The sequence below is a fragment of the Culex quinquefasciatus genome, chromosome 2 (genome assembly GCF_015732765.1).
Source record: "Culex quinquefasciatus strain JHB chromosome 2, VPISU_Cqui_1.0_pri_paternal, whole genome shotgun sequence".
Taxonomy (NCBI): Eukaryota; Metazoa; Arthropoda; class Insecta; order Diptera; family Culicidae; genus Culex; species Culex quinquefasciatus.
This window is the reverse complement of record NC_051862.1, coordinates 217,773,542-217,787,832: the sequence shown is the minus strand read 5'-3', so window position 1 is coordinate 217,787,832 and position 14,291 is coordinate 217,773,542. Positions and strand designations below refer to the sequence as shown.

The 14,291-nt window shown below is 34.7% G+C and overlaps 2 protein-coding genes across 2 annotated transcripts; one reads left to right on the top strand and one right to left on the bottom strand.

Annotated features, from left to right (window-relative positions):
- Window positions 1-3,259: 3,259 nt before the first annotated feature.
- LOC6032176 (methyltransferase N6AMT1) lies at window positions 3,260-4,432 on the bottom strand. The gene has a single exon (XM_001842769.2). It carries the CDS (start codon window positions 4,374-4,376, stop codon window positions 3,708-3,710), a length of 669 nt encoding a protein of 222 aa, XP_001842821.2. The 5' UTR covers window positions 4,377-4,432; the 3' UTR covers window positions 3,260-3,707.
- A 3,736-nt stretch (window positions 4,433-8,168) lies between these two features.
- LOC6032179 (cyclin-dependent kinase 1) lies at window positions 8,169-9,395 on the top strand. The gene is made up of 2 exons (XM_001842772.2): window positions 8,169-8,331; window positions 8,397-9,395. Exons 1-2 carry the CDS (start codon window positions 8,183-8,185, stop codon window positions 9,142-9,144), a joined length of 897 nt encoding a protein of 298 aa, XP_001842824.1. The 5' UTR covers window positions 8,169-8,182; the 3' UTR covers window positions 9,145-9,395.
- Window positions 9,396-14,291: the final 4,896 nt, after the last annotated feature.

Sequence of the window (14,291 nt, the reverse complement as noted above, 5' to 3'; positions counted from 1 at the left end):
AAAAAACATTGTTTTTGGAAGGTTGAAAATTTGGTTGGTTAGATATTGCCTCTTTTTGAGTAATTTTACCTAAAAAATGTATAAAAATGTTAACCTGATGAAAATTCACCAGAAACTGATAAAAACTCACCAGTTTCTGGTGTAATATTATACATTTTTTTGACACCAAATTCGGTCACCATTTCCTGATGAACATTACCACCTTTTTTTCTGCGTATTCCAGAAGGTAAAATTTAATAAAAAATTGATTTTTCAAAAAATTGTGAAGTTTCGGAGCTTTTGCTGAAGGGGCAACTTTTGACTTGGTTGATAAATAAAATTTAACTTCCCAGGTATATTTTTGGGAATATTTCTCTCTTCTAGAAAGTGATATTGTTATCTCTCAATCTACGCCTTCTATGACAAATTTGGCAATAGCATCAGAAAAAGCTTTAAAATCATTTTTAAACGTAGAAATTTAAGGTTAAGTTTAAAAGAAAAGTTTTGTTTAAAAACAAACGTTTTTGGAAAAATAATGTTGGACTTGAGGGTCACGTGTTGCAGCCATTTTAAGGTAAAAAAGCAGTTATAACATCTCGAAAAAGTGCAGGTAAAATTGTATGCGCTATTTTTCTTTAAGATATCTTGATTGTATAATTTTGTGATACTTCGAAACTTCACAATTTCGAAATAGTTTTCAAGCGATTGTGCTAGTTTTTTTTATTGAACTTCCTACTTTTGACAAACCATTATTTGTTAATTTGCGGACGAGACAAAATCTTCAAAGTTTTCAAAAAAAACTTTGAAACATTAAACAAAATTTAACTGCTAGTATCCGTTGTAGAAATAGCATTTACACACTTTGAAAAGAATTGAGTTATTTTCGTCACCTCTATTACGGACTTCACATTGAACGATCTGAATGTTATCATATAACGCATGATCATATCTATTCACCAAAAACAGTTAGAACATGCATCCGGAAGAGTTATAAAATTTCTTGCGGTTAGAACAATCTAAATCGAAGAAACTGTACTGATCAGTGCTTACTTATTGCGAGCATTCAGGCAGTGCACTCTTGGTACTTTGGACATTGTCTTGTAAAAACGATAGGACGAATTCGCCGACGAGCTGAGAAACTCTTTTGTTGCAATGGTTTTTTATCTGGACTTGTTGACGTTTTTTTGATCTAGAGCCGGTAAAAGGCTGCATATGCCCATAATTTCTTGTAGCTCTACTCTCACCAAGTGCCTGCTACCGAATTGTGTTTATCGCATTATCCAATTTAATGCCAAATTAAAGCCCTCCTTATCGAGGTTTCCATCGCAGCGTCATGAACCTTCTTGTGGGTCTCTTCCGACATATTCTTCCAGCGTTCGATATTTTGGGAACGGTTCATTGCCTCTTGTTTGATCTGATAACAGTTGGATCGGTTAGCTTTTAACATGCTCAGCCTCAGAAGAGAAACTGTTCTTCAATGACAAACGTGCAAAGCAGTCCGAACCTAACCTTTAAAGTAATATAAAGTTGGTGAAGTATTTAAAGCTTCTGGTGGAATATGCTCCTAGTTGTATCAATAACATGAAAACACGGTGAAAGTTTTCCAAGATACGCACTAAAAAACTACGTTTACATGAGTTTTCACATTTGCAGGACAACACCAGAGATAAAATTCTTTCGCACTGCTCGTATCAAGAAAAATAACCTTTTGAATCGTTTAATGAATTGAAATGTTTCAGCATTCGAGAACGGTATGCAACTTGAGCCTTCGGAGAAACTAGAAGCTTGTACAAACAAACCAAAGGAACATCAGATCTTATTTCAGAAAGAGCCTCGTACGATGTTTAATAAATCATTATGTGTGACATACCATTGTTTAGTATGATTAAGTTTTTCTGAGCTTCAATGTGAAGTCCGTAATTGTAGTGTCGATCACTCCAGAATTAACTTTACCTTTCTTTAAAACGTTTATTCCCGCAATGAGTTCATTTTTTCGTGCTAAATAACGAAATATCTTGTTAGCCAAAACACATTCTCTTATCAACAATCTCTGTATTATTTTTATCTTATGACTTTTGTTTATTTGATAACAAAACAAACAGTATCGTACAACAGCAACTCTCTCAATATCGTTGTAAATAGTAAAAAATAATCTCTTCATCTACAATAGATAAATTTACGACGATCAAACGAATGCACCACTAAATCTAATAAAACAAGAATACACTCACAATTTACATTCTATGCCCTCATAGCACAAACATACACGCAAATCATCATTATCATCATCAATGGAAACACACACTCACAAAAACGATAAAATAAATTAGATAAATAACATCCCTCAGCAAAACGCAAAACAAACAACATCATAATTACAATCTAATGAAACCAAAAAATAATTTTAAATAAAAACACATCATAAACGCAGGTTAGAAGAGAATAAAAATGTATCGCTAGCTTTTAGTGAAATTCATCAAAACCGAACAGAAATTGCAATTATCGAAACATACTCAACGTCATTCCTCTAAAAAAAAATCAATAACAAGAAGAACGCGAAAACTTCGCCACAATCACAATCAAACATGCACAAGAAGTCTTAAACAACAGCGAGGAAAAAAAGGCTAAGTTTTGTGCCTTTCGCAAATCGTTTTTTTTTTTGACAAACTTTTCGTTTTCTACACGCGAAAAAAAAAGTTAAGCTTAATCAAAACGATAATAACATCGGAAACGGCAAACGAATAAGACTCGATTTTTAAACGATCCTTTTAAAAACGCAACCTTTTTGGTGACGACGACTTTTTCTAGAATCAATTCGATGTACGTGTAGCAAAACGTTTTTTATAGCGATTTTGAGAACCCACTTTTTCCCCCCTAAAAAAACCCCGTTGGTGTTGTCTTCGTATACAAGTTTACAAAATAATATTGCAGTAGGAAAGTAAAAAAGCAAGCTTAAGCCAAACCAATCAAAAAAGAAGGAAGAAAATGCCATTTATGCTAGCAAAAGTAGGCATTGAGTCGCGAAACATCACCGCGCGAGCGCGCGCGGTCCTGCTAAAATAATTCTAATTAATCAAAGAGTGCCATGGGCGAACGAGAGTTGTCAATGAAGGTTTAAATTAACATGAAAAAAGACAAGGCAGGCCGCGCGGAAAAAGCGCGCGCGCGCGCAGAGTTGAACGCCACGTGGCTTGAAGACCTCGACTACTTGGATTGCGAGCAAGCAATCAGGATTTCACGTGAGCTCTAGTTTTAGAGAAAGAAAAAAGCAAAACGGACGCAAGTTTAACGATCGCAAATATTTATATGTTTTTTCTCTCTTTTATAAGTTGTTGTTCAATGTTACAAAGCAGAAACGTAAAATAAAACCCTTTATTTGTATATTTGTGGATACGGAGCAAGGAAAGCAGTACGAGAACGGAACAAATTCTGAGTGTAAATTTAGCGAGATCAAAACGGGCAAAGAATGCGTTTCTTTTTATTATGTTTATTTTCTCTCTTGAAAGTATGTAAAATAATCAATAGAAGATACAGTTACAATGTAGTACGTAAAACAATGCGAACAAAATTACGAGAGATAATGTAAGGGAAAAACAAAATTTCTGTCTTGTGTAAAAGTTATTTTAATTTTCTCTGTATGTTAAGTGTATATACAATAAAACAAATCCCATTTTACTAAAGTAATAAAAAAAATATATTACAAAATGTGAACACAATAAATCCTTAAATTATCGTTTATTTCTCACTATTTTTAGAACAAAAAGATGCTCTCCCCTAATCTTCCTTTCCTTAACCACCCTCCCCTCAAATCCATCTCTGGCCAACCTCCCAATCACGTCCTCCGGGTTGTTCTCCTTCACCAGCAGACAGTAAAACACTCCGTCCGGGCTCAAAATCCGGTCCAGCGTGGCCAGCACCCGGTTCGTCACGGCCATCCCGTCACACCCACCCGCCCAAGACTTCACCAGATCATGCAACCCCTCGCCAAACTGCCCAATGTGCTCCTCCAGCTCCTTCGGGCAGTCCTCCTCCGAGGTCGGAACGTACGGCGGATTAAACACCAACAGATCCACCACCCCCGGAACGAACCCCCCAACCAGATCCATATTAACCACATCCACCGGGCACTCGTTCATCTCGCGCGTCCGCGCCGTCATCCGGCACGCCTTCGGGTTGATGTCCACGCCCAGGAACAGCGCCCCGTTGGCCAACACCTTCGCCAGGGCGGAAATTATGATGCCACTGCCGGGCCCAATCTCGAGGCAAACCAGCGGGCGCAGGGCACGGATCGCCTCCAGCTCATCCTCCAGCGCGTCCAGCAGCAGGAAGCTGTCCTCGGCCGGTTCGTATACGGCCGCGTAATCGTCCGGCGAGAATTTGTACAGCGGAGTTTGCATCGCGCTCGGGGTCGTCCGCGGGCGAGAAATCCTGGGATTTTTTGTTTACGTTTTGAGCGAGTTTGACAGTTTGGGGAAAATTAGTGCCCGGCACTGAAACTAGCTGGAAGGGGTGCCAGGTTGTTATGTTGAAGTCTGTATGTTGGTGGAATTTCTGTACTCTCTGGAGAAAAAATCTGTAGTTAGATAATCTGTATAAAACTTGGTGTACAGAGAAAATACGCTAATTCGAATCCCGCGTATTAGAACCCCTAAAATTCAGAATTTGCTAATTTGAATTAGTTTCTTCCTCATTCGAATTCAAACTAACTCAAACGCAAGCTGAAGCGTCTAAATTCAGCTGTCAATCATTAAATTACGAGTCCGAATTGGTGAATCTGCTCTGTATTGCATTCTTTTTTTACGTAAAGGCTATAGTGTTGATGTTTTTTGGATTTGCTAACTTAAATGCGACTGAAAATTACTATTGTTTAAATATTTTTTTTTTGAAGTTCGATTATCCGAAGATCTTCGGTAACTTCGGAAAATCGAACCAGGAAAAAAAATCGTTTTCATATTTTTAATTGTAAAGCTTTTGACTAAAATTGGATCGCAGAAGTAGAATTTGATGTTAAAAATAAGATATTAGAAACAAAACAAATTTTTGTCCATGATTCGATTTTTCGTCCCATACAAACCTAGGGATAATCGAACTTCGGATAACCGGAGCTTAAGGCCAAATTTCAAAAAGCAGAATCTTGAACGAAAATCATTTATTTTTTTGGCAAAAAAAAATCTTAAAATTTACGATAGCTAGAAAATTATAAAACTTTAAAAAAATAACTATAAAATCTTTTAAACTCTGAGAATCTAAAATACCAAAGATTTAATTTTCTATTTTTAATCCTTTGTCGTGGACCCAATTGTGTGATTCTTAAATTCCATAGTTCAAAGATCTTCAATTTCTAAAATTGAGAAATAATAAAAAAGAATTATATATTATATTGATTATTTCAAATAGATTTAAATTCACCAGATCCAATATAATATGTTTAAAAATACAAAAATGCAAACGGTTGCGAATTTATAATATGTAAGTAAAAAAAAATAAAAAATTGGAAATACCAAAAATTAAAACAAATCATCATTCAAATTTATAAGGCTAGTAGACATTTTATTAAAAAGGTCTCCCCCCCCTTAAAGTTGGCCCAAAAATCAGGGGGTAAAAAAAAGTTCAAAATTTCAATGAAAATTTTAGTGCAATTAGCTTAAATCAATTTCAAATGCATTCCCCTGCGTTAAGAATCATTTTTAGCATGTTTGGGTTTATTTAAAAAAATGTTTTCGTCAAATCTTACATTTTTTGAAAACTGATGATTGCAAAACAACTGAACTAGTGTAAATTGCATTTTAAAACACTTTTTCCATGTAAATGTAGAAACTATGGATTGTCATTCCAATATTTATATTTTTTGTGAGCCCCGGCCAGATCCGAGGAACAAAACTTTGAAAAACATTTGCATAGGTCTAAATTGAGATTACAAAAAACAGATTTCCTTAATTTTAACAATAAAAAAATCAACTTTTTAAAAATTACCAAATTTTTCATTCGCAAATTTTAGAAATCTGGCATAAAATAAACAATTTAAAAATAAAAACCAGAATTTAAGAAATTTCAAAATTGATTATTTCTGAATAAAAATCATAAAGTTATTTAAATTTTGAAATTCTATGTTTCTAAAATTAATAAAATCTAAAATTCAGAAATTAAAAATGTAATTAAAAATAATAAAAATTAAAAAATTAAAAAATAAGGAATTCAATTAATAAAAAATTCTAATATTTTAACATACAAAAATGAAAAAAGTTTCAAATTTAAAACTCTTAAATTGAACACTTCAAGAAATAAAAAAACCCAACATTTACTAATATTGGGTCGCAGAACTCTTATTTGGTTTGAAAAGTAAGAAAATAAAAAAATACGATGTTTTTTATCGTGATTCGATTATCCGAAGTCCCATAATCATCGAACTTTGGATAATCGAAACTTCGGATAATCGAGTCTGGTATTCAAATTCATTAATTCTGAACATTGAAAATTCGATTTGTTTTAAACTAGTAACCAGCCCGTTCTCAATTATCTGAAGTCCACACCGCAAGGTTACTTCGGATAATCGAACCCGATTTTTTTTGTCAAAATTTGGGTCTTTTATCAAAATTTTTATATATTTTTTCTGATTTTTGATCTTTGTAATATTCAATTTTGTATCGATAATTTCCGTCGTATCTCAACATTTTGGAGTTTTATTCTTCACAAACCCATATTAAAACATTCAAAGTATAATGAAAGAAAAAGTTTTTCAAAATCGCCAATTGGTGACATAATAAGTTGCTAAGCCTATAACTTTACTTAAGACATCTAATCGATCAGAATATTTTCAAATCGTTTCACAAAACAGAACACAGAACGGATTCGTTAATTCGAACTTTACTACTTCGAATGGTCGCTAATTCAAATATACACTCAAACCCCGATGGTTTCACACCAACTGCTGTCAAACGAACGGGGTCACTTTTTAGTTTGACACCACTTTTACACGGAGTTAACATACACTACCAAACGTTTCTTTTGATAGTGTGCGTGAGCGCCGTATAAAATGTGACAGTTCGTAACTTTTTAGTTTGACTTGGACCAACCAACGGGTGTCAAACGAAAAAGTGACCAACCACCGGGGGTTGATTGTATTCGAATTGAAAAGCACTTAATTGTTAAAACTAGTTGTCAAACTGATGTTGACGTTTTACACATTGTTCGACAATTTTCAAATAAGTGTTTACAAGCTTTAGTCGTTTCAATCAGTGTTGGTATTATAGCGCTCTCGCGAGAAAATTTTCTCTCTCTCGAGTTCTCGCCGCGAGTCTCGAGCTTCCGAGAGAAACTCACCGATTGCCCGTGCTCTCCTCCGCTCGCGAACGGGCTTTCTCGCGAGCCAGAATTGCTCGTTCGCGAGAAGTTGAACGTGTTAGAAACGAACAAAAACCAACACAGCGATTGAAGTTACACCTTTATACCATCGTCTGGTTCGTATTCATAAGCCTGATGAACAAATTGCTAGTTTGGGACGAACGGCTAGCACGAGGCGCTCGCGAGCGCTCGCGGCGAGAGCGAGAACGCGAACGAAAATGCGAGCGCGAGCGAGAAGAAAAAAGTACTACAAGTTCTCTCCCTCGTTCGCGAGCGAGAAATGCTTTCCTTCTTCTCGCTCGAATTCCAACAATGGTTTCAATTAACGAATTCAGATTTTCTATATCGAATCAGATCTGTAAAGTTATCTAAGCGGGATTTCACACGCTTCATCACATCATTTGTTTTACTGGCTGGTACCAAATTTAACCTCACACGCATACATATTCACGTACGGAATTTCTCATGGGTTTCTGAATCCCATTCAACTATACAGACTTTTCAGCAAAATTCGCACAGACATTCCTGACACCCTCTCCCTGGCATCCCTTGACATCCCAAGGCGACCTTGTCTGTCACTTTCAAATTTTCCCAGAGCAGCCGCATCGCAGCAACCGTCAAAAAACCCCGCTCGAAAATTGTTTACAGCCGTTGTTCAAGTGCTTTCGTCTCTCACAACTCCCTGCGTTCCGCGGCAGAATTTTGGTGAAATTTTTGCCTAAAATTGCATCAATTGGCTGCTGGTAAGTGGATGAATTGATTGTTTATTGATTTAAGATTAAATTAGTGGAGAAAGTTGGTGAAGGGTGATAGTTTCGACTGAACTAACCTTACATTTGATTTCGCAGAAAAAGACACAAAAATGGAGGATTTCCAGAAAATTGAAAAGATTGGCGAGGGAACGTACGGAGTGGTGTACAAGGGCCGCAACAAAGTCACCGGCCAGATTGTGGCCATGAAGAAGATCCGGCTCGAGTCGGACGACGAGGGGATTCCGTCAACTGCCATCAGGTAAAATGTCCACACAGTCTATGTTTGTGTGTGTGTTCCAGAATTAACGGTTTCTTCTTACACAGAGAAATTTCTCTGCTGAAGGAGCTGAAGCACCCAAACATCGTGTCCCTCGAGGATGTCCTGATGGAGGAGAACCGGCTCTACTTGATTTTTGAGTTTCTGTCGATGGACCTCAAGAAGTACATGGACACACTTCCGGCGGAGAAGCTGATGGACCCGGACCTGGTCAAGAGCTACATGTACCAGATTACGGCCGCGATGTTGTTCTGCCACAAGCGCCGAGTTCTCCACCGTGATTTGAAGCCCCAGAATCTCCTCATCAACAAGGACGGCATCATCAAGGTGGCAGATTTTGGCCTCGGCCGATCGTTCAACATCCCCGTCCGGAACTACACCCACGAAATCGTCACCCTTTGGTACCGCGCGCCGGAAGTCCTGCTCGGATCGCCTCGTTACGCCTGCCCGGTTGACATCTGGTCCATCGGATGCATCTTTTCCGAAATGGCCACCCGGAAACCGCTCTTCCAGGGCGACTCGGAAATCGATCAGCTCTTCCGGATGTTCCGCATCCTGAAGACCCCCACCGAGGAAATCTGGCCCGGCGTAACATCACTCCCGGACTACAAACCGACCTTCCCCTGCTGGACCCAGAACAACCTAAAAGATCAGCTCAAAAACATGGACTCGGCCGGACTCGACCTGCTGCAAAAGTGTCTCATCTACGACCCGGTGCATCGGATCTCCGCCAAGAAGATCCTCGAGCACAAGTACTTTGACGGGTTCGATCGGCGGGTCGTGCCAACGGATTAGAAGAATCTTGCTTTTCCGCTCCCTTTCAGCTGCGTTGCTGCGTTCGCTTTGGCTGTAAATATCAGGCGACTTTTTCCACCTTCCACCGTCTCCCCTTTTTTTAAATATCGTATTCAATTAAACCTAAGATTTTCTCTAGACTAAGGTATTCCAAACCAGAACCGTCATTCCGGCAAAACGATTCAGCGTCAAACTGTGCGTATTTTTTGTCTCTAGGTTGTAATCAGAAAATAAAATACACGTATGACTCGGATTTTAGTGCGTCTTTTTTGTTATTCCAGAATACCTCAAGCAAAACAATGTAAATAGGTCAAAGTGAATTGCTAAACAAAGAGTGAATCCTGCTCACGTCAGTGGATTTTTACTATAGGAGAGAGCAGAAAACAATCTTTGTTTACAAACTCACATTGGTCTGTTGACAATGTTTGCTTGATATCTGAAAGTATATTTCTTATTTGAAATCGTAGGTTTACGTTGTGATTGCTGCAATTGATCGTATAGTTTAGAAAAAAAATGCAATGGCCTTAAAAAATCAGGTAATTAAAAAAAATCAGAAAACATTAAAAGTATCCAAATTTAAAACAAAAATAAAAAAAATAACATTTAAAAAATTCAAGCAAAATAAAAAAGTTAACAAAATCGGAGGATTTTTAAAAAATTCGAACAAAAATAAAAACTAAAAAAACAAGTTTTAAAATTTTAAAAGAATTTATAAATAATAATTGTTTAATAAAAAACTTTTTTTAATTTTTGAAAAAAAAATTGCAAAAGACACATTCTCCGGCAATGTACACCTTAGAATGAAATTTTGAAAAGCGTGTATGAGCTATTTGGATATTTTTCCTCGATTCTAGACTACTTGAAGCTTCAAAAATCATGGTTTTCATTAATTGAACTTTTGAATATCATTATGTACAAGTTGATTAAGTTATGCAACAATTTGTGATAAAATCATCGTTTTAAAACATATTTCTAAAAACTCCTGGTTTTCAGCGAAATAAAATCCAAAAAATATTCTTTTGATTGCATTTGATAGGTTTTTAGATGTACTAAACGGAAATGTCATGGATTTGCAGTTTATCTTATGTTAAGTATTTTTTTCAAACTAGTGTAAGTTTACCATTTTATTGCGTTGCAACGTCACGAAAAAGGGACAGTTGCTTATGTCAACAGAAAACTAAACATTCAATCATTTTGATATTTCGGATGCTCTTCGTACTTGGAAAGAGCTTTCAAATGCAACCTAGAGCGACTAAATTGGTTGTATAGATCCAAAGTTACAACAGGTTTAAGTTTGCGTTGCAACGTCACGAAATTTTAAATCATATTGGTCACATGGCAAAAAAGGTGTATGTGTAGTTGATTGTTGGAGATCAAAGGATAATAAATATTATATATGTTTTATATAATGTTTCCGAGCCTATTTACAGAAAAATTGTGCATGGGTCATTCACAAATTCCGTCACTTAGGTTTGTAGCAACTCGAAAAAAGTAGGTATTTTATAAAACTTGTTGAGTAAATCAAAATAGACCGATGTTCACAATTGGGAAAAATTCTATAACTTTCAAAAAAATAATCACGTGGTTACTGGATGGCCCCTTTATGATAAACTGATTTATGTGAGGGTTCATTCTAATACAACGCAACGAATTTTTTTATCGCACACCCTTATGTAGGCCAATTTACGGTGAAATTCACCAAACAATAATAATCACGTGATTCGATTGTTTTTTAACAAACTTTTGTCACTTTGTTGTTGGACGAACCCTTACCTAAATAAGTTGTATGCAATGTTTAGTTGTTCGCAATTAAAAATGTTATTGTTGCGCAGGTAAACAGTTTTATTATTTCATCAAATTTAATTTAAAAGCACAAAAGTCAACAAAATAAGTTACTTTGTTTGCAGATCACCCCTTAGGGGCCATCAACAAACGATATGGGCACTTAAGTTATAAATTTCTGCCCTCCTGAAAACTTGAAGCTCCATACCTCCCTTCTAAAACTTCCACGTGTTTTGTAAATTTCCAAAAACGATTAAAATATTAAGGGAGCGTTCTTGCATTACGTAACAAAACATTTATATTTTTAGACCCCCTCCACCCCCTGGTAATACATTTCCGATACATTTTTTTTGTATAAATCCTCGAACCCCTCCCCCTCCCCCTTGATATTACGGCGTTACGTAATGCATGGACGCCCCATAACATGGATAGAGGAGGTGGGAGTGGGGGGGGGGCTGTCCTTCGTGATAATGGAATAATACAAATATTTTTTTTACTTTGAAAATGCTTGGAATACTTCGTATGTCGTACTGCTACTGTGAAAGCGGTATAGAGGGAGGGGGCGGGGGGGTCTAACATGGGCGGGCCAATCAATTCACATGTCCTTGTACTGTCTATTAATGTCTTATAATAAAATCATAACCTGAAGTTGCTCAAACTAACAAAAACTATGATTTATTTTGAAACTAAAATTTCGTGACGTTGCAACGCAACGAAAAACCCTGTTTTCAAAAACAGTGCGTTGCAACGTCACGAAATGTTAATGGTCTTTAAAAATCGAAGTTTGATTTTTTCGAAAAACTATTGATTGCATTCGATTTGTTGGCCAATTTTACACTAAAAATGGAAGAAGAACTCCAAATTTGCCATTTAACAGAGCAGAGTTAATGGCGAAACATCAATTGGGTCAGGATTGAGAAAAAGTCACGCGTTGCAACGTCACGCTACATATTCCCCTCTCAAAAATAGAATATTCGCTTAAAATAATGTTTCAACATTGTTTCTTATAGGAAATTTAATGTACTTTCCGAATCTGTAATAACATATGTACCTTTTCAATGTATTTTTTGAGTTACAGCCGAAATACTGAAAAAAGAAAAGTCAAAGCGTTGCAACGTCACGGCGGAATGTGTCAAAAAAATCTATAAAATAAAACAAATTAAAAAAAAAAACACTTGGTGGACGCCAATATTTTTCAATGTTTTTGTCCCTTTCGTTTTTGAAAAAAAAAAACAAGCCAGAATTTCAACACTTCAATGAAAAAAGGCATGGAAAATTATATCAAAATCGTAAGTTTTCAAACAATCAAAGCTTAAAACAAGAAATTTGCCTGAAAAAATCTCAGCGTACTGCACATTGAAAATTCATTAATACCCAAAATATGGTTTCAGCTGCATTTCAAATTTCATTGTAATTTGGACGTTTTTTGAAAAAAAATAAACAAAAAAAGGTAATGTGTTTGCAACATCCTTAAAAAAAATAAAAAGTAAATAAAATCTGCAGAATTTCAAAAATAATAATTAAAAAAACCAAGCCTAAAAGAATCTAAACTAAACAAATTTTATATAGAATAAAAAATATAATCTAAAGAAATTATAAAGATTAAAATAATTTATTTATAATTAAAATATTTAAAAAAAAATTACGTGCTTAAAAATTAAAAAAAAATAAAAAGTTTAAAGATTAAAAAAAACAGTTGCAATTATTTTTCACAGATACATAAATTTGCAACGGCATAAACAAAAATAAAATAAAAAGAAATATATAATTTCGCTGCCAATATTTTTTTTAACTTTTTGGCCAAAGCCGAGGGATCGGCAGAAAAACAGTATAAAGTATAAAAACCTTTTAAAATGTATTCAGCACATTTTAGAGAAAAAAATGTTTTAAAATATGAAGTTTTTCGAATAAAAATTGTTTCGCTACCTGATTTTTTTGGACCTTTAAATGGGGGCGACATAAACTTCTAAAATTTGTGTAACGGCTTTTAAAAAATAAAAATATATATTTTTAGATTTTGAAATTTCTATTACATAAAAAATTTAAGCTTAAAAATCCAAAACATCAAATCATCAAATATATCTAAAAAGATATCAAAAAAATAGAAAATTTGGAAAAATATAAACAATAAATAGTTGACCCTCTAAAGTCCAAAATTTTTTTTCGAATATATTAAATTTTCCCGTGTGCTGGAGGTCATTTTTAGCAATTTTTGTTCTACAAAAAATGTACTTCTCTTGTTTTAGGATTTTCTTGTTCCATTTTTAACTAGTTTTATTTGTATTTATCATGTATGGTTTATGATTGTTTTTGATAGTATTTGGCTTAAAAACATAACAAACAACAAAATATTTTTTTATTTTTTTTAAGACCGAATTATGCATATCCAACTGCAACTGGAAGTTGGAACAAAGAGATTCAGAGATACGTAGAAAGTTGTGTTTTACCGGCCTGAATCAGAATCTAAAAAAAAATGAAAATATTCTCTCGATGAAAATTGTGTTTTTAAAAATTGTACGGTTTTCGAATTTGGTACGGATTTTTAATTGATCTGGCCTTATAGGTGGATCGATCTTTAACCCTCTACAACCCAACCCCGCCTTTAGACGGGCTTCGGTTTAAAAAATCGCCAAAAATCCATTTTTCAATCAATTGTTGATCTTTAAAAAGCATTGGAAAGAAGAACTCTTAAAATTTTAGAAAATTTATGGGTTAGAAGTTTTACATGTTTTATGTGACAGGCAAAATGTAACGATAGGAGGTGGTAGAGTAGGCCAAATACTACCAAAAACAAACATAAACTAAGCAAGATAAATGCAGATTAAAATACTAAAAATAAAACAATAAAAACATAAAACAAGAGAAGTAAAGTTTTTCGTAGAACAAAAGTTGCTCAACATGACCTCCTAAACACGGAAACAATAAAAATTTTCGAAAAAAAAATTTGGGCAGTAAAGGGTTAAACGATTTTAATAGCAAATTCTTGAAGAAATCTCTTACCTTTAAAACGCTTTTTAGGGTTTGTAAGTCTGTTTTGATTATTGAAAGATATAAGAAGAACACCTAAAATTTTTGAAAATTTTAGGTTTGGAAATTAAACTTGTTTTCTGTGAATCTTTAGGCTAATTTTAGAAACCGATATTTTTTTAAAAACTTCAAAATTTCAATGAAATTTTTAATGAAAACAGCTCAAAACAATTTAAATTGCATTCAACTGCGTTTGAAATTGTGTTTAACATGTTTCAGTTAATTTAAAAAAAAAAATGAGTTTTAGTGAATTTTCAATTCACAGTATTTCAAAATGTTTTTTTTCCTCGATAAAAATATATTCGTTAAAACTCAGCTTTTTTAAAAACTCATGATTG